Source organism: Diaphorina citri, unplaced genomic scaffold (assembly GCF_000475195.1).
Source record: "Diaphorina citri unplaced genomic scaffold, Diaci psyllid genome assembly version 1.1 scaffold11, whole genome shotgun sequence".
NCBI classification, from domain to species: Eukaryota; Metazoa; Arthropoda; class Insecta; order Hemiptera; family Psyllidae; genus Diaphorina; species Diaphorina citri.
Window position 1 is genome coordinate 114,779 of NW_007377450.1, and position 26,451 is coordinate 141,229.

General features: G+C 37.1%; 2 protein-coding genes, 1 long non-coding RNA gene and 1 other non-coding gene across 4 annotated transcripts; 2 read left to right on the forward strand and 2 right to left on the reverse strand.

The window, feature by feature from the left end:
- The first annotated feature begins 332 nt into the window (after positions 1–332).
- On the forward strand, positions 333–20,126 carry LOC103506272 (mannosyl-oligosaccharide alpha-1,2-mannosidase IA-like). The gene is made up of 9 exons (XM_026821251.1): positions 333–387; positions 1,100–1,284; positions 1,789–2,002; positions 2,462–2,651; positions 15,657–15,820; positions 16,698–16,783; positions 18,454–18,534; positions 18,982–19,098; positions 19,955–20,126. The coding sequence occupies exons 1-9, from the start codon at positions 333–335 to the stop codon at positions 20,102–20,104; spliced, it is 1,242 nt and encodes a 413-aa protein (XP_026677052.1). The 3' UTR covers positions 20,105–20,126.
- Positions 11,699–14,308, reverse strand: LOC103506125 (serine-rich adhesin for platelets-like). Its single transcript, XM_008470511.2, has 2 exons — positions 13,648–14,308; positions 11,699–13,352 (listed from the first exon to the last, which is right to left on the reverse strand). Exons 1-2 carry the CDS (start codon positions 14,291–14,293, stop codon positions 11,728–11,730), a joined length of 2,271 nt encoding a protein of 756 aa, XP_008468733.2. The 5' UTR covers positions 14,294–14,308; the 3' UTR covers positions 11,699–11,727.
- Positions 17,863–17,935, reverse strand: Trnat-ugu. The gene has a single exon. It is a non-coding gene; the product is annotated as a tRNA-Thr (tRNA).
- Positions 20,127–20,451: 325 nt separating the features above from the next.
- LOC113466165 lies at positions 20,452–25,661 on the forward strand. The gene is made up of 2 exons (XR_003390645.1): positions 20,452–23,893; positions 24,195–25,661. It is a non-coding gene; the product is annotated as an uncharacterized LOC113466165 (long non-coding RNA).
- Positions 25,662–26,451: the final 790 nt, after the last annotated feature.

Below are 26,451 nucleotides of genomic sequence, written 5' to 3' on the forward strand. Positions count from 1 at the left end.
CAATAGTCCGTCCCTTATACCTTTTTATTACTATTGTAGGTAATAATAAAGGAAGGACGGACTCAAAAGGTGTGATAGAGGAAACTGTAACAACGGAGGTCCTCCAATCAAAAGAGAGGAGGACAGGATAGGAAAAAGCGGTTACAAGGCAGCGGTTACAAGGCAGACACGCCCTCGAAGTTAACTAGGCTGGCTAAAGTCGTTCGTGTTCGTAGAATACCTCCTTGGTTAAAAACTGGGTGTACCTTTCAACCCAACAAAACAACCTGATCCCCTCTGTATAAGTACAATCCGTATAAATTGAACTTCAATTGTAGATCTTGTTGATCGCAATGGGAGATCTCAATCAGTTTCTAAAACAACAAGCACTCGGCTCTCTCTACTCAGGTGAAATAGTTCGATTCTCCGAAATGACAAACAATAATTAGGTTTACCGGCTCCGGTCTAGATCCACCCAACAAAACAACCTGATCCCCTCTGTATAAGTACAATCAGTATAAATTGAACTTCAATTGTAGATCTTGTTGATCGCAATGGGAGGGAGATCTCAATCAGTTTCTAAAACAACAAGCACTCGGCTCTCTCTACTCAGGTGAAGTAGTTCGATTCTCCGAAATGACAAACAATAATTAGGTTTACCGGCTCCGGTCTAGATCATATCGGCATGATTTGCAATATTGGTTGTACCACCTGTATGCGCTGGTAGATTGAATATGTTGTACCACCTGTAAGTATTAGGTACTCTGGTAATATTGGTACTACAGGTTCTCGGGAAATGAGTTTCTGGTGAATCTCTTTTGTGCCATGTTGCAGAATTGCAGACCGGGTTTCTGCAACATGTTTCTAAATAAAATTGGAGTACCTACTACCTACCACAAAGAAAATTTTAATGAAGCAAGTTAGTTCTTACTCACTTTCCTTGTCCGTGAGATGGCATTGTACCTATTTATCTCACGGTGATGAAAGGATTAGGGTTTAAACCTTTTGGACGTCCAGAAATAACACCTGGGCTAAATGTTTGTATTCACAGATGATTTTGTGTATTTAGAGCTAATTTTAGAAGTGAAAATGATGTACTAACGTCTCTTTCTTCTCTGTTTTCAGAAAATCGAGCTGTCCGTATTTGAGACCACAATCCGGTTCATTGGCGCCATTCTCACCCTGTATTCGTTCACCGGAGATCCGATGTACAGGGATAAAGCAGTGCATATTGCCGACAAGATGCTCCCCGCGTTTAAAACCCCTACCGGAATACCACACGCACTCATCAATGTGTACACAGGGGTAAGTAACAGAGTAGTAATCATAATAATTGAACCACCGATTTGATTTGTAAGTTTTAAATCGACGTATTTGGCACGTTTCACCGATTTTGAAGAAACTTTTTCGAAAACTTCCAGAATTCCCGAAAGGTTTAGGTATTGGGGCCCCCATAGTATCTACTTTTCTGAGTTCTACAGGTAACTCAAATCATTTTGTACCTGGTAGTTTAAGCAATAGGAGGTTCACATCTGCAGGCACAAAATATTGAAGTTTTAAATTCACAGAAGTGACTTGGAATAACACCTTTCAAAATTTATTTTGAGAATTTGACCACAATAACAGTAGTAGCCTACTGCTGGAGTAAAGGGACTTTTCAGTCCTATTCGAGCAGTATAAACAAGAAATATTATTTCAGAGTTAACTGATAGAGATTACCTTTGGCAATTGGTTCGCCCTCAATAATTGCATTTTGCACATGATTACAATCAAGAAAGGGTCTCATTATTTCTCCCTTCTCTCCCACAGGACAGCAAGAACTACGCGTGGGCCAGTGGTAGCGCCTCCATCCTATCTGAACTCGGTACTCTACACCTGGAGTTTGTCTACCTGTCCGATGTGACTGGGAATCCGATTTACCGGGAGAAAGTGGAGAAGATCCGGTCCGTCATTTCTAGCATAGAGAAACCTAACGGCCTGTATCCGAACTATTTGAACCCAAAAACCGGACATTGGGGACAGAGTAAGTGCTGCTTTTGGGGTTGACCGGCCTTTTATTGTTATTTTATTTTTTTTTTTTAATTATTATTATTATTTTTATTTGTTATCATTTTCTTCTATTTACAGCTAAAACTAAACTAAATAGTGCCAATACAATAATTAAATTGATCCCAAGGACAAGAAAAACCTAGACTCCTAGGTCCTTGACAAATTGTGCTTAAGGCATATGTATGATGGGTATCGTGATGTGTCACGAGATTTTTAAAAGCCCAAAATGTAATACTATTGTGAATAAATTTAAATAAAATAAATAAATAAAAAGCCCAAAATGTCGCTTGAAAATCGGTGATTTCGCAGATTTCCCGATTAAAAATTAAAATTGTAAAAACAAGAGTCAGTAGTTTTCAATCCTTTTCATGAATTCACTTCACTAATTCATGGTTTTATTTTGAAGTTGACCACCCTCTCTTATTCTCTCCAGGTCACATTTCCATGGGTGCCCTAGGCGACAGTTTCTACGAGTACCTGCTCAAGGCCTGGATTCAATCTAATAAGGAAGACACGGAAGGTTTGAAGCTGTTTGATGACGCAATGGCAGCTCTAATGACTCATACTATGAGGAGATCGCAGAAGAAAGGACTGCTGTACTTTTCTGACATGAAATTGGACAGGTAAGTGAAAATAGTAGTTGTACTCGTCAGGATTGAAAGTAAAATGAAAATTGCGAAGAACTAAAATACAACTTCATCTAATAACTAATAAAAAATAAAAAAATCACAAAATTAACTATTGAAACATACACAAAACATTGTGATATGTTGTATTTTTTCTCTCGTTGTAAAAAAAAAAAAAAAAAATGTCAATAAAATTGAAAAATAATTGGAGCAATGCGGCAAGTTTATAAGGGAACAAAATTTAAATTAAAGGATTGGAAGAAATATTGAGAGTATAATGAAAAGTGACATGCAATAAATTTCATTATATTACTTGATCTTGTTATTTGCCTTTTTTTCCTTTCCTTCATCATGACTGAGTCATTCATCAAGATGTTCAAAGTAGCTACAATCTACATAGATAGTTTGCTAGTAGATAGATAAATGTGTGTAGTTGTGTAGCCAAAGTTGGAAGAGGAAATGAGGTATTTTGAGATACATGCCAGACAGACAGAAATTTTTCTAATGTGACTTATCGTCCCGAAATCGAAGAGAGAAGGAAGACAGGATAGGAGAAAGTCAGCCGTTCCGAGAACGAACATTATCCGTTCAGGATAAACTCCAGCCCGGGCGGGAATGTATGGAATTGTGACAATTGCTTTAGAACTGTGACATGCCTTTAGCTTAACACGATAAATTCTTAATAAGTTGGTAACTTTTAAGGATATATTCTTATGTACATATTAATGTTGGGGTCGAGTGGATTGGAACACATCACATGCCTTCAGGCACACTCCATTTTTCAAGGGTTTAGGCATTGCCTTGCCCTTGGGATCAATTTAATTTGAAGAAACCATAAATATACTGATGAAAATTTGTAATGAAACAAATATCTTCCCCCACAGGTCCTGAGTCGTTCAAATTCACAGACACTCTCGAGGCCAAAGCCTACCGATCTCAAGACAAATACTACATCCTTCGTCCTGAAGTGATCGAATCCTACTTCTATCTGTGGAGAGTCACCAAGGATCCCAAGTACAGGGAGTGGGGCTGGGATTATGTACAGGTAAGATAAGATAATGCGAATGGAGGAGTTGCAATTGGGAAAATATCATTAATAAAAGGTCGATTCCTACGTGAAAAGTTGTGAAAAATCCAAATTTGAGGTCAAAACTCGGAAAAAGTAACTTGCCATCAAATTTAATTGCCATCCTAATGAAAAAGTTCGAAGAGTTGTGACGTCAGATATCACGGATGATTTGCTCGGGTAAGTTGACTTTGTTTGCGTCACAGTTGGATCGAGCTCTTGTGTAGACATTGTTGTATTGGGTGCTCTCTTCCAGTCTTTCATTTCGATCGAGCATTCTGAAACGAAAGGAAAACGGTGAGTGGATATTTTGAATCCGAAGAAGATAGAATTTGCTTTAAGCATGAATTTCCTTCCTCCAATACAATAAGCTAAATTGGGTGACTTGAACCCGCAACCCCCTGATTCAAAGTCTACCTTGCTAACACCACACTGTAGTAGTTGTTTAAAACCTAGTAGATTTAAATAATAATATACATTGGTAACTTACTTCAAACGTGCCTCTTGAAGTTTTATAGAATATTTGTTGTCATAATGTGTCGGAGGCTGCACGACAGATATACTTTTGGCTCGATTACCTTCCCTTTCAACAATTGATCTTGGCTCAGGGAATTTCCTATTTTCACCAGAAATACTGTTGAAGTCTAATGCTTTGAATTTGTAGCTCTGTAAATTTTCTTGCAACGGGGCTAGGGGATAAGTCCGTTTGAGGCTCGAAGGTACTGTTTGCTCTGTGCTTATATAGTTATCCAAGGATCCATTATACTTGGTCGGACGAGCTTTGAATTCTTCCTTCTGCATGTCGTAGCTTTTCAAATCAATCTGTTTGAATGTGTATGTCTTGTCGACGTCTTTCGACCGATCTACCAAACTGGACAGGTTGACTTTGCGACTTTGACAGACAGCCTGCTCTCTCCTGTAGTCCAAATGAGATTTGTTCATTTTGAATCCGCCAGGTTTAAACTCCTTATTTATATCGTAGCCGTGTGATACAGTTTTTCTTTTCAGTTTACTCATGCGCGCTTGTATGTCTGTCAGATTATAAGGATCACACGTGTTGTGTTTGTCATCCTCCCGATATAATCTTTCAAGTCGCGTTTTCAATTCGTTCACCCGGGATGAATGCCGCCAGTCTGTTTGATTGCTTGACTCACCGCTGTTGTAATCTAGTCCCCTGCATGGAGAACTCTGTGAGAGTTGATCAGGTTTGTGCAACTCGGGGACTAAGCTCCTCGCTGGGAGCGTACAGATGATTTTCTGCACAGTTTCACAGAATTAACCCTTTCTTGTTCCTCTGTCCCACAGATGATGAAGCACGCGTGGGACAACTACGTGACGTATGCGTGGGGTAAGAACGAGCTCAAGCCTCTCTCCCGACGAGGCCACTCGGGCAGTATCTTCGGGTCGGCCGAACTCGGTATGACAATCATAGACGGTTTGGACACCCTGTATATAATGGGACTCACGGATGAGTATGAGGACGGGAAGAAGTGGGTGGCCGAGTCTCTCACCCTGGACGATAAGGTAAGGGACACACTGTATATTATGATAAGATAAGGGACACACTGTATATTATGATAAGATAAGGGACACACTGTATATTATGATAAGGTAAGGGACACACTGTGTATCTTCTTTTTTTTTACTTCTTTTTTAAGGAGGTGTGATAGAGGGAACTGTAACTGCCAAGGTATTATCGTCCCGAAATCGAAGAGAGAAGGAAGACAGGACAGGAGAAAGCCAGCCGTACCGAGAACGAACATTATCCGTTCAGGATAAAATTCGCATCGGGCGGGAATCGAACTCGCGGCCTAGCGCTTACAAGGCAATCGCGCTACCAGCCAACTAGGCTGGTCACTGTATATCTGAATTATCTGAAGATTTTTGGTTTTCAATACCACCACTAGATGGACCATAATATGACCTTTCTTATCCCAGGATTTCGGATCGATCAGACGGAATATTTGAGGTCTGATTCAGACCTTGAGGTCTGATTCAGACCTTGAGGTCTGATTCAGACCTCAAATATTCCTAGCCGTTAGGGGTACCACACAGGACTTCTTTGACATACTGTATTTAGCACTAGGAATAGTTATACCTAACTGCTAGTAGGTGTTTCAGATACTGTTGGGATATACGTACCTACCTAGTACATAGTAGGTGTTTTTACATACATTTAGCTAGATAATTATGTTCCGAGGTTTATGTGTGTGTTGCACCTACCTAGATCCCAGGGTTCATGCAAATCGATAGATACCTCCATACAACACATGAAATCATAATGGTAATCTCAGTGTGAGAGCAATATAGACACAGAAGGGGACATTGTAACTTACAGGGTGTGTGTCAAGTACTCGGTTCATTCTGGTCTGGTCACTCTGTGGTACGAAAAAAGTCCGTACTTTCCCCCCTATAATAAATCACACCCAAAATTCACTGACAAAATTCCCTTTATGTGCTAAACATGTTTGCCGAAATCTCAGCAAAATCGTACAAACCCTTCGAGAGTTACACCCATATTTATGAACAAAATACTGGCTCTCAAGTTCGTGCTAAGCATAGTCTCAAGGCATTTGATTGGTCAATTTTGACTTGAGACTGATCTAAGAACGATCACTCTTGTTCATAAATACGAGAGTTATGATTCATGATGAAACGAACAAACCTAATGCACAATCGTGGAAAACTTTGTAGAGATTTGCATAAGCTTAACCCAACTTGTTTGCTCTGATACCTAATAGATTTTTTTTTTTTTTTTTTTTTTTTTTTTTTGGGTGACTAGACACACAAAGTAGTTATGGGCTAGGTGCGACTAGACACACAAGGGGCTAGGAGACGTCTAGGCTAGAGTGTCATGAACTTCTCCATTATATGGACATTAAAACGGTGACTCACCATAGCACAACCGTAAACTTCAAGTCCAAAGTAGTACTTACTATTTTTACTCATGTACATCGTAATGCTTTGCCATATTTGCATGCATAGCATTATTTATTCATAGATCTGTGTTTAAGCTCGAACATTAGTCTGTGGTCTTGTCTAGCACAGAGGTAAAAGTCAGTTTTATCGAATTGGGTACGAGTGCCTTGACTGACAGTAGACATTTGGACAGAATTAAGCAGAAAAGAACCATCCAAAATTATCCTCTTCCAACCACCCCTATCTCTCCTGCAGGAGCTCCCCAAATTGGCAGATCGTAGGTTGATCATACCTGATATAATTGTACCTTTCACATGTAAAGGGCTGTATTGTGCCTCATACCACTCACATTCAGATGGTCTGAGCGCGAGTGGCTGGCATAATATTTTCCATAAGGTTTTTCTAAAGGGCCAGATCTGCGGTCTTATGTTGTCTTTTGATTGCCAGCAGTTTGAATAAACAATTTCCAAGAAGAAGCAGTAGACCGAGGTGTCAATCTGTGGGTTTTATGAGGTTCACAAATCAAGTAGACTAGAATCAGACAGTATAGCGGCGGTTCAAGGCTCAGACGTGATTCTGAGCCTGGTGTGATCTCGGTGATGATTGCACTGAATTGCTTTGCATCGAGTGATCTGATTTTTATGACTTGGATCACAGGATGTGAAGGATAGTCAGAAGAGGTCACGAACCTTTAAGGTCCGTTCTCACTTGTTCGGGGGGGAAAAAAATCGTGTCTTGTGTAAGTGGGAACCCTCTCATTTACATTGCATTGCCTACAAGGACATTTTGTGTCGTTCGGGGAAAAAAAATCGTGTCGTGTGTAGTAGGAAGAGGGAACACTCGTCAAATTACATTACCTACAAGGACATTTTGTGTCGTTCGAAATCCGCCCCCGGGCGGGAATTGAACCCGCGGCCTAGCGCTTACAAGGCAGACGCACTACCAACTAAGCTAACTAGGCTGGCCTACCTAAAAGAAAAAAGTAAAAATATAAATACTAAATACGAGTACTCGTAATTAAAAACTAAGTTTGTTTTAGTTTAGTAATAAAAATATTAGGTACCCTCCCTGTATGTAATTTACCTGGCCACAGAAGTACATAGCTACAAGGGCACTCCCTCTGGTGTATACGTAGCTCTAGTGTTAGCTTAGGTGCTCCTCTATACCGGGGAGTCTGTTCAAGTGTGGCTACATTACAGTCGATAGGAGTCGATAAATGTCAACTGGAACCCATATGAGGCAAAAAAAATTAGCGTCTGCCTTGTAAGCGCTAGGCCGCGGGTTCGAGTCCCGCCCTGGGCAGATTTTATCCTCAACGGATAAAGTTCATTCTCGAAACGGCCATTTTCATATCCTGTCTTCCTTCTATCTTCGCTTTAGGGACGATAAGACCTTAGCTGTTACAGTTCCCTAACAAACTTCTTCATGAAGAAAAAATATGTTCTGACACTAAAAACAACTGACCATCGAAAATTTGACCCGATTACATTACTTTCCTTATCCTATAGGATAAGGAAAGTAATATTCTATAGGATAAGGAAAGTAAAAAAGACTGAGAGTATCAATGTACCTCGATGTAGATTGTAGATGTTGCTTTTCAGGTGAGGAGGTTTTTCATCGCGATTATTTACAGGTAACAACAACACGGTTTCAAGATTCAAATCTGGGCGATTTTTTTCACCTGGTTAGTTTTCTACCTGAGGATTTCTACAACCATAATTCCGGATAGGATCTTCGAGCCACTCCGCAAAGTACTCGATATTAAAGGGCAACAAGCCAGTAATGATAGAAAAGATAAAAGTGGTATCTCTCGATGTGGAGTACCTAGTGCCAAGGTAGAAGTACCTCAAGTATCTAATTGATCAGTTGCGCTTACATGGGTGATGTTTCAAAGTTATAGAGCAGGAAAAATGAGGACCAACGGAATTTTTCTTTTTCTTCTACGACTTCTAGATCCCGAGATAAATCGATTTAAAAATACCGGTAAATCGTGAACTTTGACGTCACGGCATACGCTCCCGTAGGCGATGACGTCACATCAAATGTGTCGAGCAAAGCTCCCTCGCAGGCAACGCATTAATGTGTTTGTGCGCAGTTCTTTCTGCTTTCTGCTCCTCCGCTAGCGCGCTTGCATAGTGGCGCTACCTAACGGACGAAAAAAACAACTGCGTAAAGTCTGACGTCACACATATTTGAAATCTTACATTAGAACGGAAAATAAAAATTGAATTTTCGACCTTTTACAGTTATTTTCTCGGAGTTTTGACCTCAGATTTGGATTTTTCCCAACTTTTTACATAGGAATGGACCATTTATTTATAATTTTTACCCATTTGCAACTGCTCCATTGTAGAAGTACCTCAAGTACCTAATTGTTGATAGGAAAGTACGATAGTCTCTATGACTATGGTGGAAAGACTTTGAGCTTGAGAGCCTGGGATGTGTGTTCAGACTATTGGGGACTTGAAGTTCCACTACTCATTTGTGACACTAAAGTTCCCCTCAGCATTCGATGTTACTTGAGCGATGGGGTGCGTGCGGCCCCTGTTTGATGAGTTATCTGCAAAGTTTGACCCGTTTTTGAACCTGAACGAACACTAATGCACCATGTAGTTTCTTAAATCAAATTGTGTCTACTTTTTTGCACAAACATTAAAGAATGAAAGGTGCTTTTTAAAGTGCAAAGTGTTTTTTTTTTTTCCCGCGGCAAGAGCCAAATTTCCCTCAGTCACATCAGCAGTACATTATCAAAATTGGCCAAGTTATACAAGAAATCGCGGACTAACATTTATTGGTTTCGGTTTCTTGGTCAAGGTCTCCTGGTAACCAGAAGATCAAGTCGTCTGAACGCACACCAATCGTGAACGATAGGTTTTGATTAGTTTGAGCCGAGTATTGTGGTCGCTTGTAACAAATGGACTAAGGTCATGCAATACTTGCTATCACCGCTATTTGTGCCTGATCAGGCGTGGTCTCAAATTTGAGCATGGTATAGGGAGTCAAAAGTTCCGTCCCTGTGACCCAGTGGTTGTGATACAACTTCGCCTGCAACTTTCCTAAAATTTCCAAAAGTCCGAATTATCCAGCACCTGAGATTTTTTTAAGAGGACAGAGGGAACTATAACTGCTAAGGTCTTATCTTTCCGAAATCGAAGAGAGAAGGAAGACGGGATAAGAGAAAGTCAGCCGTACCGAGAACGAACATTATCCGTTCAGGATAAAATCCGCCCTGGGCGGGAATCGAACCCGCGGCCTGGCGCAAACTGATGAGTTCCACGAAACGCGTTCTGAGCTCCTCGGGGAATTTAGGCTAAAATGAGTTGTATTTCCCTTTTTAAAATTTCCCCTCTTCTGATGAGGCTCGTTTCCCTCTGGCGGTGTGATTGCGCCTGTACTAAACCGTGGGAAAGGCTTGCGCACCAAGTAAAATACAACCGTGATTAAGAGGGTTTACCGGCGTTCACCAAAATGGAAACACTATCAGGACACTCACGTGGAGTTGTTTCACCTCAGAAAATAATGGTGAGAGTTGATTAAAGCAGCGCGCAGACTGATCATACACTTCCAACACTTCAGAATTTCCGACAAATTTTGTATTTTGCTTCCTAATCCTATGTTAAGTAATGGTAGTCCGCACACCTATCCGTATCAGACATTTCCAACACTTCCGACATACTACCATTACTTAACATAGGAAGCAAAATACAAAATTTGTCGGAAATGTCTGAAGTGTTGGAAGTGTATGATCAGTCTGCGCGCTGCTTAAGAATCATTAGCGACAACAGTTTAGACTTTAGAGCTTAGCCTCTTCCCCAAACCTCGGGGGCAGATCTAAATCAACTCCCCACATATTTGCTTCAAGCCAAGATCACAATGAGTACTTCACATTAAATCAATACAGACAATGTACTTGGGTACTTGGACGAGCATATTAGCAACTTGACTGCCCATCTGTAAACAACCTGCGGTCATAGAAACCTAATAAATAACCCGTTAAACCCCTTATTGAATGGATCGTAAAATCTTAATCACCTCATCATAGCCCGGTAATCTTTTTTATTTGAATAAACAATCTCTGTTTACCATGCTATTGAAATTAGCAAATGGTATAGGGGGCAAGCTGCTAGCTTGTTTGTTTTACATAACCTATTGAAATTAGCTCTCTAATGTACATCGTACACACTCAGCGCTACATATTGTGTTGAAAGATTGAAAGAACAGATATTGCCCAAATTCGGGATGCATAAGGAGTAAGAATAACTAAAAATTTCACGATTCTAAGCAATGTACAGACAAATCTACAATTTTATTTATATAGATAGGTTATTTCCGTTGCCCAACTGTAGACTCTACACACTCATATTGGAAATTGTGGTCCAACATTATAATCCGACAATGTTTTCTAAATGTAAACGTGTTGGAAATCTGGGACAGTTTACGAAAATTTCCAACATACGATTGTGAACCCTTAAAGTTTATATTGAACAAGTGAACAAAAACTTTACCACCTAAATGAAAATAACTTAAATCAACATTGGTGTCATACTGGTAAAGTAACGTTTTACGTACCCAAATTCGCAGACGATGCAAAAAAAAGATATCAACGTGGTTTCGTGGTTGAAGGTTAAACTTGTGGTCTGACCCACGAACTACTCCTAATCTCTCAATCCACGTGCAGGAAAAACGTTGTATCATCCACTAGGAGTGTAGAGTGGAAATTCGTTTCTGGACTACCCCCCTGGTTGGAACTTGGTTGACCTTTCAGCCTAAAATAAACAATAGTCCGTCCTTTATACCTTTTTATTACTATTGTAATAATAAAGGAAGGACGGACTCAAAAGGTGTGATAGAGGAAACTGTAACAACGGAGGTCCTCCAATCAAAAGAGAGGAGGACAGGATAGGAAAAAGCCAGTTGGTACGAGAACGAACCTTATCTCTTTGGGATAAAGTTCGCCCCAAGCGGGAATAGAACCCGCGCCTTAGCAGTTACAAGGCAGACACGCCCTCGAAGTTAACTAGGCTGGCTAAAGTCGTTCGTAATACCTCCTTGTGTTTTACGTATTTATTTAGATAACGCCAATTTAATTCAAGGTTTAAAACAGAAGTGGTACCACTTTTTCGATCCCACCTGTTGCAGATAATCAGCATCGTAATTATTCCACAGTCTACTTTTACTTTTAATACTTTTCTCTGACCTGCATTTGCTTCCTTCGTCCAACCGATCCCCATCTTCCCCTGTACGATTTATACTGGAGCTAGAGAAAGTAAACATAACCCCTTCCTTTGCACCATCCAGTGCTCTATCTGAGATGTTATCTCCGTCAGAGCCATTCCTTTCATTGGAACCTCGCCTGATTCCATCTCCAGCATTGCTTGCATCAGTTTGTTGGGATTCGTCTTCACTTTCCCCATTGGAGTCACTTGCTCCTTCAAACTCGGCTACCTTATGTGGAAATGTTTCGTTTTGCAACATAGGAATGTGGATGTTCATCGTACTAGACTCACACACGTTAGCAGTGATGTGAACGTCAGAACAGTCGCAGCTAGAACAACTACAACACTGTTTGATCAGTGTCAGTGGGTTTGTGTTTATGTCGATGGATTTCATACTGTCCTGGTTGTCTGAGGCATCGTCTTGGCATTTGGTACAGAGAAATCTTTCATCTGTCACCTTGGAACAGTCACTCCAGCTGCTGTCGGAAGAACATTTGACCTTCTTCACTTTGATAGGACTTGATATTTTCCCAATCCTTTTGTTTCGTTTCGACCAACAAGGCTGATTGGACCTTCTCTTGGTATTTTTTAATCTTTTACCCTTCATTTTATGTTTATCATGGGACTTTCCTTCTTCACTCTCTGTTAAATCTTTTACGCTTATAGTTTCGACAATGATTTTGTAATTGCTCTTTTCTGATAGTTCTTTTTGAAGGTATATGTTGTTGAATGTCTCTTTGTTTTCTTCGGTGCTATCTTCATTGCTGTTTTTTGGCTTGTTCATACACGCTTGTATTTCTATGGATCTTGTTTTCTTAGGTTCGATTCTTTCATTTTTGTTTTTCCTTTCCAAAAGAGCAGTTGACGTTTTTGAACGCAACGTTTGTACACCACATTCATTTTGTAAAGTATCAGCATCACGTTTGGAATGTCTTTTGGTTTTCTTCAGTTGAATATCTTCCCTGTCCTTTTCAGTTTGTGTTTTTGTGTCTTTTAATTGTTTACCATTATTTTTTACGTTTGATTTCGACGTTTCGGTTTGTATTGTGTCAGTAGTACTAGAGCTTATATGATCTTTCATTTCCCTTATTTCCGAAATGTCGTCAGCATTTTTCTTCTTTTCCTTTCGTCCCGTACCATTTTGTCTATGTCTGCATACTGCATTTTTATCTTGACTTCCTCTTGGTTTTGTTTTACTTTTCGCGCCAATTTTCGATTTTCTTTTCTTGTCATTTGTTTTCTTGCCTTTGACACTCAAATGTGTTTTAGTTTTCTCTCCTTCATAACGAGACAATTCATCAGTTTGCCCTTTCGCCTTTTTCTTTCCTCTTACACTTTTACCATTTGTCTTTGCCCTTACTTCATCATTATGTTTCTTCATTACTAGCAGAGTGTGGCTGGATTTCACGCTCAATGTGTCTTCGTCAATGTACTTCAGTTCAATGTCTTTACTTTGGATGGTTCTCGCTTTAGAGCGTTTGTGTGTGTACATCTTTTCTGAAAAAATATTATTAATGTAGGTAGTTATAGAAATAGCGAGAATAGCCCTAAATCGGTAAGAAAGAGGGGAATATAGTAGTGGACATTTTTCCATGTCTGTGAATGTTTCCATGAAATTTCCGATTCGTTCTTTTGTTAAGTTTGAATTATGAATAAGTTGGAAATACATTATGAATAGGTATGCTGAATCCTGACTTTTCCAAAAAAGAAATTTTTATTCATACATTGCCTTCAAAATTTTATCTAAACAAGTGTTACAAATGTTCATAATATTACTGTGTAATAATAGTACCTGATGTGCGTCTCGAAGTGTTCTCCTCCAAGATTGAGGGACAATCGAAGAATTCTTCACTATCGCCATGTCTTCGCCCACTGGCATCACCTGATGTTGCCAAGGATTCCTTAGTTCCGTCAACAGTATCCGTTCCTGTGCTAGTGTTGTTAGAAGGCAGTGTTGACTTGGCGGATATAAACGACTCCCCCTGTCCGGTGGTCATTCCGTCGGTTCTTAAACTCTCAAACTTGGCCTCGTTATCAGTTATTCCAGACTCGTAGTTGTTGATACTCGTAACCACTTCTTCAGAGTATGCTGTCTCGTGGGTACTCTTCTTCTGCACTGGTCTCAACACACGGCTTGTTCGACATTCCTGTCTCTGATGCTCTTGTCTCATTCGATCCTGTCTGGTTTCTCTCGTTGTGTCCGTAAATCTGTAATTTTCTCTTCTAAATGTCTCATGTTCCATGGGTTTATACGCGTTCTTGTCTTCGAGCACATCTGCTGAATATTTTCTGCCCGTGTTCAAGTATTTGTCGAGGATGAATTTTCTTCGTAAGCGTTGATTATCTGTGTTCATGATCCGATTATCTGTGTCCATGATTCGACTTTTTGTGTCCATGAGTCGATTATTTGTGTCCGTGATTCGATTATCTGTGTCCATGATTTGCGTCGTAAGCGTTGATTATCTGTGTTCATGATCCGATTATCTGTGTCCATGATTCGACTTTTTGTGTCCATGAGTCGATTATTTGTGTCCATGATTCGATTATCTGTGTCCATGATTTGCTTTTTTTTTTTTTTTTTTTTTTTTTTTTTTTTTTTTTTACTCTACTAAACTTGAAAGAAAACTTACTGCACATTCTTGAAACACTCAGAAAAATTTTCTCCCCTTTTTTCGATATAAATATTATATTTAATTGACAATTCGACATTATTGTAAAAAGTATAATATTTTTAATCATTTATTTACATTTAATTTTTTCATACAGGGTGTCTTTAGTAATAAAATCCTACTCAGGCCTGGGTGTCTCATAAACTAAATCACATTATTGTAGAAAAAGCAGAAAATCCCCATTCCTTTTCAATTTTAAGATTTTTAGGGGTATCAATTTTGAAGGGAAAAACAGGCCTGGTGGAGACTTTATGATCACCCTGTATAATATTTTTCTTGTTCTCTCTTTGTGTTCAAGCATGATGGAGCTATACATCATGCACATTGCCAAATTTTTCCTCACTTTCTGGTAATACCCCTCCCCTTGCCTACTTTTATGGGCCTTGTGTAGTTTACTTTAGATTTACCATTTATCTAGAAGCCATTTTTAGATTTTATTATTATAGGATTTTGTCTACTATCACACTCGCACGCATTGTAGGTGTACATTAGGTACTTAATTTAATAAATTATTCTGCCCTGTATAAATTAAATATCTGAACTTAACCTAGCTTAAATAAGTACATAGAGGTAATAATGAAAATTATTTATTCTTAGACCCCCAGATAATTAGGTTTATTTGTAATGTGTATAATAAATCAGTAGTTTAATAATTAATTTAAAAAAATACATAGAAATGTAAAATAATTAGAGTCATTTATTTATTGAACTATCCACATTAAATTCTTTGAATGCTGTCAGTTTAAATTCATTATTTAAAATATTTGGTTCTAATTCAATTCTTAAAATATTAATGTACCTAATTCCATTCTATTCTATTCGTGAGTCCCTTAGGGTCCCATAATTCAATTCAACTGGATTAAAGTTGTTAAAATTCGACCTTGATTTATTGGTTGCTGATTTCATTCAATTCAATTCTATTCTATTCTATTCTACTATTCTTTGAATATTATTAATTGAATAATTCAATTCTATTCTATTCTACTATTCTTTGAATATTAATAATTGAATAATTCAATTCTATTCTATTCTACTATTATTTGAATATTATTAATTGAATAATTCAATTCTATTCTATTCTACTATTGTTTGAATATTATTAATTGAATAATTCCATTCTATTCTATTCCAGGTTGGAGCATAAGATGGATCACCTGGGTTGTTTCTCAGGGGGCATGTTCGGTTTGGCAGCTCACACCCGTCCCAACTCAGAACTGTTCAACAAGTACATGGATGTGGCTAAGGGCATCACCAACACTTGTCACGAGGCCTACATTCAGACTGCCACACATATAGGTATGAATTCACAGTTATTCTGTGTCTATTTTTTATAGGAGGAAAATATACGCAACCATAGTACACTTTAGTTTCAGAATTTTATATTTTTGGAATAAATTGGATTTTTGAACTACTCTTCAAAAAATCAAACATGCGCTACTATTTGGGGTTATAATAAAGTTAGGTAGCATGCAAAAAGAACCGTCATTTTAACATATTTCTAGTGGCGATTGGCGATAGGGGAAAATATTATAGAATCGTATAAAAAGAACGGGGGTTAGGTAGCATACAAAAAGAACCTTCAAAAATGATGAAAAATTTGTTATACAAAAGTGACTTTAGGCAAGATATGTAGATACTAAAGCTTTTAAATGTCGATCCATCCCTTTCCAAAGAAAACACATCTGTACCAAATTAGCCATTTCCTTGTGAACTCATATCAATTTCATTTCTCGTCTTGTTTTGCTTCACAGTTGAATTGTACCAAAGATAGTTTCGTTATAACAAGCGTATCGTGATTTTGTACAGACATCTCTCTGACTCGGGCCCCATCCATCTCCCCTTCATTGACATAGTCCATCCTGTATGTACTCAATGTTATATTATATAATTCATCCTGTATTTACTGGGTGTTCTATTATTATTTCCAGTTCTACATATAATCTTTCAAGTCGCGTTTTCAATTCGTTCACCCGGGATGAATGCCGCCAGTCTGTTTGATTGCTTGACTCACCGCTGTTGTAACCTAGTCCCCTGCATGGAGAACTCTGTGAGAGTTGATCAGGTTTGTGCAACTCGGAGACTAAGCTCCTCCTCGCTGGGAGCGGTATATTCTTGGTGATTTCCGACTCTCCCAGATATTTCCTCATGATAGATTTCACCTTGTTCTCATCAGGTTCCTGTGGTCTTCCCAACAGCATTGCTTTGGCGTCCCTAGATAATGGGCATGGTGTTTTGAGTTTCAGCGTATCACAGAACCGAGTGAAATCCAGATGTTCTTTAGTGTCCACGAACTGACGCTTCATGTCTTCATGTTTGCTTTTGTCAGGTCGATTCAGCTTGGCTTTGCTCGAATTGAACGATTTTGAATTGAGATATTTGAACAGCTGAAACACGAACATGGTGATTGTATTGTTTACTGACGCCCATCCCAGAAGGGTATGGTGTTGTAGTTACACAAGCTTCAAGTGTAGGATTTCCCAATTTTCAAGACACTTTAATTTGGACAGATCAGATAAATTGTAAACTGACTTTGTTCTAATGTCACCGACTGTTTCTAATGTTTCTATCTATTAGTTTGAACTTACCTTTGATCGAGTAGGTTTCAAGGTGTCATCATCACCCTTGAGGCTGGTCTTTCTACGGGCTGCTTCTCTACCTTGCCAGCAGAACTTTAGGGTACAATTCTGAGCAATGACAGCGGGGGATTTATGCATGTCGACCTCCTAATATTGCACCCAATATTTTCGGATTCACATGTGTTTCAATATTTTCGGATTTACATATGTTTCTATATTTTCGGATTTACATATGTTTCTGTTGATCTTACTAGCAATTTTAAAAGAGTCAATGAAATTGGCTTGAGAGAAAAGTGATGAGATTTTTTTGGAGGGATTTGTCAATCATTTTTACTATTTCATTTTTTGTCCAATTACTCGCTGCTGCCTAATAAAATCCTTATGATTTCATAGTTTGTAAGCTAGCAAAATCAAACAAAAAAGTAAAAAAAAAGGACAAAATCCTTCCTTATTCCTTCCTACTATAAGTAGAAAGAATCCAGTCCTGCAAAAATAATGAAATATTAGTAAATAATACAGGTAATAATAGGTCTATTAATCACTGATACATACCTAAATCTTGTTTTTTTTTCTATTTGAACAAAAATATACTAAACGACCACTACCAAGGACATTAATTTTGTAAGTAAAACAGTTGTCGGTGCAATCAAAATAACTTGAATCACATGACATCATAATCTCTCCTTGATAAAATTGAAAAATGGCCGTTCTCTCTCCTTTTACAAAATCTTCTTTGGGGTCAAAAAATTTCCACCTTGAGGAAGCCCCCAGGGAGGATCGAACTCCCGACCCCTGGTTTACAAGACCAGTGCTCTAACCACTGAGCTATGGAGGCAGATGATCCCGAGTGGGATTTACAGTCGTATTTGAACATGATGAATCACACAGGGGGAACTCGTTATACCGTAATTATTTTGCTTCCTCGAATTATTTCATTATTAGAGGAACACGGTGAGTGTTGTGGGGAAAATGGTTTACAAGTTTACACATCTCTAGGCAAGTGTAATGTCTGAGTGCTCGAGAAAAAATAGATATTGAAATTTAACATTGTTATTGAAAAATATTGGTTTGTTGGAGTTGATCTCATTGGAAAATATCCTAGATGGTCGTGCTTTCTTTGCTTTCCGTGTAATGATGATTTTGAAAGATAATCAAATGTAACTTTCCTAGTCATGATGTATGATAGTATCAAAAGAAACTATTTAGAGAGAAACAGTTCTGCGAAAAAATGAATTGTTAGGAGACAAAAAAAAAATAATAATAATACCAAATTGAGGTTTAAAATTCCACTATCCAAAGGAACAGATATTGGTTTTTGTCCATGATAAACATACTTGTGTTTGTATATTTCAGGCGTTAGAAAAGCATTGCGGGACAGAATACGGATACACGGGTATCGGGTTCCTAACTTCGGACTTTGAATCTTTTTACATGGTTTTACTTAACTTGAGATCTCTGTTTGTTTGTAATTTGTTTGTTTTTTTTTTTTGTTCTTAAAGTATTGTATATTGGAGGGAAAAAATCTGACTTCTAAATGAAAATACATAATCAGTTAATTTGTAAATTTTATCAAATTAAATCTGAGATAATCAGAAGTATAATTATCAGCCAAAACTATTCTATTTAATAACCTTATGTTAATGTTATAATTATATCAGCTGAAACTATCGTATCTCTACCAACCTGAGTGGTGCAGTGGTTAACGCGTTAGATTTTGGATCTGGAGGTCGGTGGTTCGAGTCCAAGTCAAATCATAAAATTTAGGTGTAACAATTGGGGAACGATATTTGGGACAAGCATTTAAGTATGCTTAACACAATTAAAAATTCCTTTTCCTATCCCTTCCCTTGGGAGTTAATAACATTGTGTTGTATATTGCAGGCGTTAGAGAAGCATTGCAGGACAGAGTACGGATACACGGGCATCAAGAATGTTTACCAGGAAAACCCTCAGCAGGATGATGTACAGCAGAGTTTCTTCCTGGCAGAAACCCTTAAGGTAAGTGAAAATGGGAATTGATTTTCTTAATTCCATATTTTTCCCCTCCCTCAGTTCTTTCTTTGTTATTGTCATTATGTTCTGTCTTATTAAAAAAAGTTAATTATTATTTTGAAAAAAAAAAATGAAATTTGAAATATGTTGACTATAAATCTTCTCCTAAGGGGAAAACAGATGATTATTAAATGTGTTAAGCTCAAGCATTAATACTTGTCACAAATGTCTTTTCTTGATTAATGGCATGAACGCATGAACGAGCAGTTTTAAATTTGAACCCTATGATTTCACATTTACCTCGTCTGTCAGTCTCCTTCACTTTAACTTTCACCAGTTGATTTATTGGGCACTGCCCGTTGATTTGTTAAAATCTTAAATCTTGAAAAAATTCTTCCAAGGCTGGGGTTTACCAACTCTGTATTGAGATGAAACGAGGATTTCCCCATACTTAATACCCAGGTCAACCTTGGATTGAACTCAATCCTGAGACAATCCACGGTGGTAAATCTCGATCTAACTGATGTCTAAATACTAAATATAAAATACACTAAACTACAAGCACAGTTTGTGTACTACCCCCTACAGTATCCAACTTTTTGCTAAGGCAGCCAATATGTATAGGTCTCTTATGGGCCTTATGTTTTAAAAATATCACCCAAAGAAATCAAAATCCCAGTCTCATTGAAAATCAACAAAAATTTAATGATAGAACTTGGTGGAGAGTTTTTGTGAATAGTCGACCTGTTCCACCAAACAGAACGACTTGGGATATGTATGTATGTGTACGTTTGCCGCATCCATTTTTTATTTAAAACTACTGGACTAAGTATCTAACTTAATATTACTCTCTCTTCCACAGTATTTGTACCTACTGTTCAGTGATGATTCCCTGCTACCTCTAGACCAATGGGTGTTCAACTCAGAAGGTCATCCTCTACCGGTGAAAGGCAAGAATGATTTCTACCGAGAAGCGTCCTCGGACGTCGGAGCTGCCCCAATTTCTAGGTGAGAAAACTGACTTTAAAACCCATTTGTAGATAAGACAAAGACAACTAACTCTAAAATCCATTTCTAGGTAAGAAAACTAAATCTAAAACCCATTTCTAGGTGAGAAAACTAAATCTATATCCAATTTCTAGGTGAGAAAACTGATTAAATACCCCCAATTTGATTAAAACTGATTAATCTCGTGGGATTTTTTTACCTTTCAAAGTCGTTTTTTAACAGGATTTTTGAACTACTCTTCAAAAAATCAAACATGCGCTACTATTTGGGGTTATAATAAAGTTAGGTAGCATGCAAAAAGAACCGTCAAAATCATTACATGAAAGTAAAATCAAAAAATCAAATCAAGAATGATAATAAACTGAATATTAAACAAATTATGTAGGTACATAGGTATTTCTCTAATCACGATCGAATAAACTACGGGCTAAAAAATTAAATTAAATCAGGGTGTTCATTTACTCTAATTGTAATATCAGTAATATGTATTCCCCATAATATGTCAAAATATATGAGACCTTGGTTAGACTGCAGGGGTAAAGGGACTTTTCAGTCCTATCCCAGCAGGATAAACAAGGTATATTCTATTATTTAGCCCCGCCCCGCTGTCTAACCAAGGTCTCAATTTAGAATTTGTAGGTATACAGTTTACCATGGTGTTGACAATATTTGTCATCGGTTTGTCGACGAGCTAATTTTCTTAATTTGTGGCTTCTACAATGGAGATTTCGATGGAAATTTCTGAAAGTTTTAAATCTGTACATTCTGTACAACGTGGGAATACAAGGGGGTAGTTTAAATTGATAAATACTCTGAAAACTATGTTGTGTTCTACGAAAGTATGGATAAAAGTTACAAGTGTAAAAGTGATAATACTACATGATAATTCACATAAGGTAGGGTACTTTTATTTACAAGATGGCTGACCTACACTAGTGATTTTCGTTAGTCCATACTTTCGTGGAACAGGCTACAGATGCACACTCACTTTGCAACACTCTGTATAAAATATTAGCTCATAAAATTAGAACAAAACACATTCTAAGACGCAGAATGCAAAATTTTCGATGGATTACTAATTCGTTGTTACATAAATGCTAACACCTTCAATGGGCATAAGGCTTTGGCGCGTGCAAATACCAACCTCTTCTGGATTGAGATAAAACTCTTTCTTACGTCTTGTCGTATTATCTCCATTTAATTTGCATACTACTTCAATATGAATACGAATGTAAACCACTTGTGCATTGTTTTCACTTGTCATCTTTACACACCTTGTTGCTTCCTCAACAGTTGTTTTAGTTTGCACTTCATTTGTCCACCTTCTCCCCTTCTATGGAATGACAATCGAAACACAATACGCATGAAAATTGAAAATTCACGATTGCAAAAGTTATCCTCTAGTTTTGTTTTTAGTGGATGTGCCAGACTTCCATATCATGTCTGGATGTGGCAAAAACCCTTAATACAATTCTCAATAACATCAAAACCAATAGATTGTAAACGGCATTTTTTACATTCCCACCTAAATGGTTCCTTTTAGCCCCTCTCTATGACACGCTGGGAGAGAGAGGGGGTTAACGTGTCAAGGAGAAGAAGTCAACTTTCTTTGATTGTTACAATGTCACATGAATAATTTCAGGATGATGTGAGACCCATAATTATTACATTTAAGGACACATTATTATTACAAGTAAGTAGAATGGAAGAGGTAATATGAGAGGTCTTGACAGTAGTCATTACTAGGAGGTCAATTTTATAGCAGGAAATATTCCAAATTAAGAAGTCATCATACAGGAAATATGTCAGGGCGTTACCTCTCTATTGTTCAGAAAACCAGACCGAGACAAGTTTATATCCCAAAGTGTCCGAAACATAATTTCTCCCTACAGCAAAACATATTAGGTAAAACAAGTACACGCTCAAGTATTTGGCAAGGAGGGCTAATTCTGTCAAATATTTCAATAACAATCAATGGACAAAGAGCTGTCAAATTTATGTAAGTAGTTAAAATTAGAAGGCAAAAATAAGGAGAATATTTAAAATTGAACAGTACAAGATAATTTCTAAAGTAGAATAAAGAGGAGATATTATGGAGATGAGGGGTTGAAAATGTTCTCAAGCGAAAGACTAGGATGGCAAAGGAATAGAAAATTTTACAAAATAGAGTCTAGAATAATTGCATAAGCTGAATTCGAATTAGCTAATCGATCTCTAATTTAATTATTCCAATTAGGCCGTTTCCAACTGAATGAACTTTGGCTCGCAACAACCTTAACACAAGAAACATTTTCCGCATGCTTCATTTTTTTAGACAACATTCCTTGTTGTCTTTTTTATTTACCTATTTATCTATTCACTTTATTTATTTTTCTCCCAAAAATGGTCATACTGCTTTGGTCAGGAACCACTTGTTTGATCAAGGATTTTCAATAGAACTGATAACCAATTTGCTCATTATATTCAATAGAATTCACAGTAAATCACTTGGAATAAAGAAATATTGTCTATACTCATTAGCACTTTGACTTGATGTAAAGTAAGAGTTATAGCGACAGTATGATGAGTATGACTATACGTATAAACATGAAGAGAAACTCTTCCTCAAAAAATAAAATAAATATTAATAATAAATAAATAAAACAAATAAAAAGACAAATCAAATGTAAAGCCATCTCAGCTAAAACTTAGTTGTCACTACAATAAAATCATTAGAATTATTCAGTTGAAATGGTCGGCTATAGAGAGCTATACCTATCCCAAACTATCCCATGGATAATGACACTGGTGGTACAGTTACCCAGAAACTAAACCCTTTTCTAGCACATTTTATACTTTTACAAAAGATGAATTGCAAGTCTATTTTAACTTCTCATTCTCAGGTGTAAAGACCTCGTATGTTAAAGAAGTGGATGACCCTAGTATTTTGCACGCATATTCAAAGCCCACGGGAGAATGGCAAAGAAAGAAACAGGAAGCGAAACCGTGCAAAACTGGGAGTAAGACATGAGCTGTGCCTACAGGAATTATACACACCTTCGCTCGATGTACACACAAACCAACAAACCTACGCTCGTAAAACTGAAAAAATAGAAAAAATTATTCCACTATGCGCCAATTTCAATGAAATCAATCCTAAAAAGGAAAAAGACATAGCAATAACAATACTTGCATCAAGGCTGTTAACCCATTTGCGACAAGAGATTCAGAAGTGCGTATATCATTCTTCATGGACCATTTGAGTACTAATAACTAGATCATTTGTGTACTGTGGTATGCTGAAAATGGGCTATACTAAAAGAAAACATATTGTATTGAAGAAAATTCTATTCAAATTACTTTTGTCTTCCATGACCTACATTCTAGAGACCTTTCTCATCTCAGGGCTTTCTCACATCTGCAGAGCTCTTGAGAACATACTTGCTATGAAATGTAGGTTTCTGATGAATTAATTCTTTGAAGAACAAACCACTGAATATCAATTTCAAAGTTTTCTAACGTTACTGCCCGACGTTCTCCAGCCTCAAGTACTGCGAGCGCCAAGTCACTAAATCATTCAATGGGTGAACATGAGCAATCAAGTGTTAAAGCTTCCTACACACAAAATATTTTTTTAAACTCATAACAATTTTTTTTCTAAAAAGAATTATCAAACCGCGAGCATAAAGAAGTTCTCTCTCTTTTCAACCGATAGTTGAAGTTAGCAAGTTAGAGATTTCAGTTAGTCAGTCACAAGATATATTTCTATTGAACAAGAGCAAGTGGACGGAATTCAACATATCTGAAGAACTTAGTAAATAAAAAAAAATAACGAATAAAATTCCTCAAACTTTTTTCTATTTCACTATATTTTTTTCTACATTTTTTTTCAAAGCATTTTCCCCATTAATGAAAAATCTGCTAATATTTCTTTTTTTAATAAAAAATAATGTTAAAATAATAACTACCTAGAAATAAAATTTCGATCATATTTTTCGCTTGAAAAAATCAGAATAGGTAATTTTAAAAATACACTACAAGTGTATCTACAGGTACACACATAATTAAATTTCTCTTGCACTATTTATATTTGAGTTATCTATTGTAAAAAATAGTTCATTTTAAGTAATATAGATCCTTTTAAACATAAACAAAAGCTTTGAACGTCCATAATAATATGGTAAAGCGTCGTGATAAGGAATTTCAAATGTAAACAACCACTGTTACTGTTCACATGCGTAATATCAGCTCATTGTCCGTTACAATTTAAACGTGATAACGGTTAGACATTTTTACTTACCTCTCTTACAGAAAAATACAAACCTATTTTCATAATTATTTTTAGTAGCAATCATTACTCCTCAATACTTACTTAAAATACTTGATTCCATTTAAAACAATCACTTTTCTCTTACAAGTTGAAAAACAATAAACAAAATGGCGACAAATTTTTTGAATAAAAAGCTGGAATCTTCACTTTACATAACCAAAACCAAAACTACAGGCGACCAAAGGATTAAAGATGCTCTGGATAACAACGAAGAATGTGCGATCCTGTCTACATTTCTACCACCAGGATTCGAACCGGAAACCAAGAACATGTTTTTCGAGTGTGCCTTGAAACACAAGTGTTTCCTGGGAAACTCGAAATTGAAAACTCCAGGTAACAGAGTTTGTCTTAGAAAAAAGAGTGCATGTGTGCTTGGTAAATTGACTCCTACAAGAATTTGTTTCAAATTTGTTGTAAATCTCAACTACCTACTGATTTAATCATTAATTAATTGTTACTATTTTCAGTATCAGATATTATTACTTAATTACCTACATATTTCCCTTGAAAACCTATCTACATCTTTCCCTTGAAATCCATGCCCCTTCTACATTTCACAGTTTCAGTCCTATGCTGGTAGTATAAACAAGGTAGGTATATTCTATTCTATGAGCTCTGTTTCTCACACAACTATACACTTTGTTGCATAGCTCTACATTCCATTTCCTAATTCCTGATGTCTAGAATAAGTCTAGAATTCCCATCGAGTTTACAGTCTAATGGCCCACAGTGAGCTAGAACTCAGAAGACAGTAATATCGTGAGAGAATTATCTGTTCTGGCCAGACGTGACTCATTATCCGAGGCAATGTTCTTATTATTATCAATGTTATTGCTATTATCAATGTTATTATTAGCAATGTTACCATTATTGTCAATGTTATTACTAGCAGTAGTATCACTGTGATCACTTCCACAATGTTCCTCGATACTGCGGCGTAATTAGACGTAAGGCAGATGGGCGTTGTGGAAATACTGAAGGGTAACAAGACGAGACAAACAATTTTATAAAAAAATTATCATGACAACAGAGAAATATCCAAAGGGGGTTTTAGAATATAAAATAACACAACGAAGATTATTGAAGACGTTATCAGGTGCCTATTATAATTTATGCTAATTTAAGAAACAATAATATTTCTTTAATGTAAGGACGTTGAAGAACACTTTTTTCTCATCGATCTGTTTTCATATCTCACTATTTATTACCTATAATTATATTTTCTATCTTGAATATTGAGTCGACATCGTCAGTTTCTTTTCTGCCGTAATTCTCAATACCTTCAAATTCAGATTTGTAATTTCCTTTCATCGACATTCTCATTATGTCACAACAGAAAAAGGAAAACTCCTCGCTGTTCTAGTTTTTTAGAAATTATGTCATCTCATCTGAGAAATTGCTTCAAATTTAAGTGAAAAATTAACTAGATTTCGTCAAAAATAAAACTAGCAAAGTTGTTCTAATACTCGAGTCTCAAGTTCTCCTAATGTTTAAATTTAACAACATAGCCTTTAACTCTGACTCTGTGGAGGAATAATAAGTTGAACGCAGTTGTTTATTTCAAGTAGGTAAAAGGCAATGCAAAAGTTCAACCTTAGGCTCAGAAAGGCTATTTTTAGTCCGTCCTTCCTCTATTATTACAATAGTAATAAAAAGGTATAAGGGACGGACTATTGTATTCGCTTCGGTGTCGTCTGTCACTCTGTCATTCTGTCACTCTGTCACTCTGTCTGTCACTCTGTCTGTTCCCATAGAAGGACTTATCCAAACCTAGTCAACCTATATATCAAATTAAAGGTCTTTTTACCAGGAACACGAAAATGGTGGTGCAAATTTTGTCCTAAAAACCATAAAGCCAAAAAACCAAAAAAAACTGGTTTTTGGGGGATTTTTTTCACATTTTCTCACACAAATGAGCTCTGATCTTGAAATTTGTCGCGACGACCTATGGACTCAAAGCGAGTAAGTTTTAGATAACACTTCAGTCGTTATTTCAAGACCGGTTTTAGCGTCACCTATGTTAAGCAAAACAAATTAGGTAG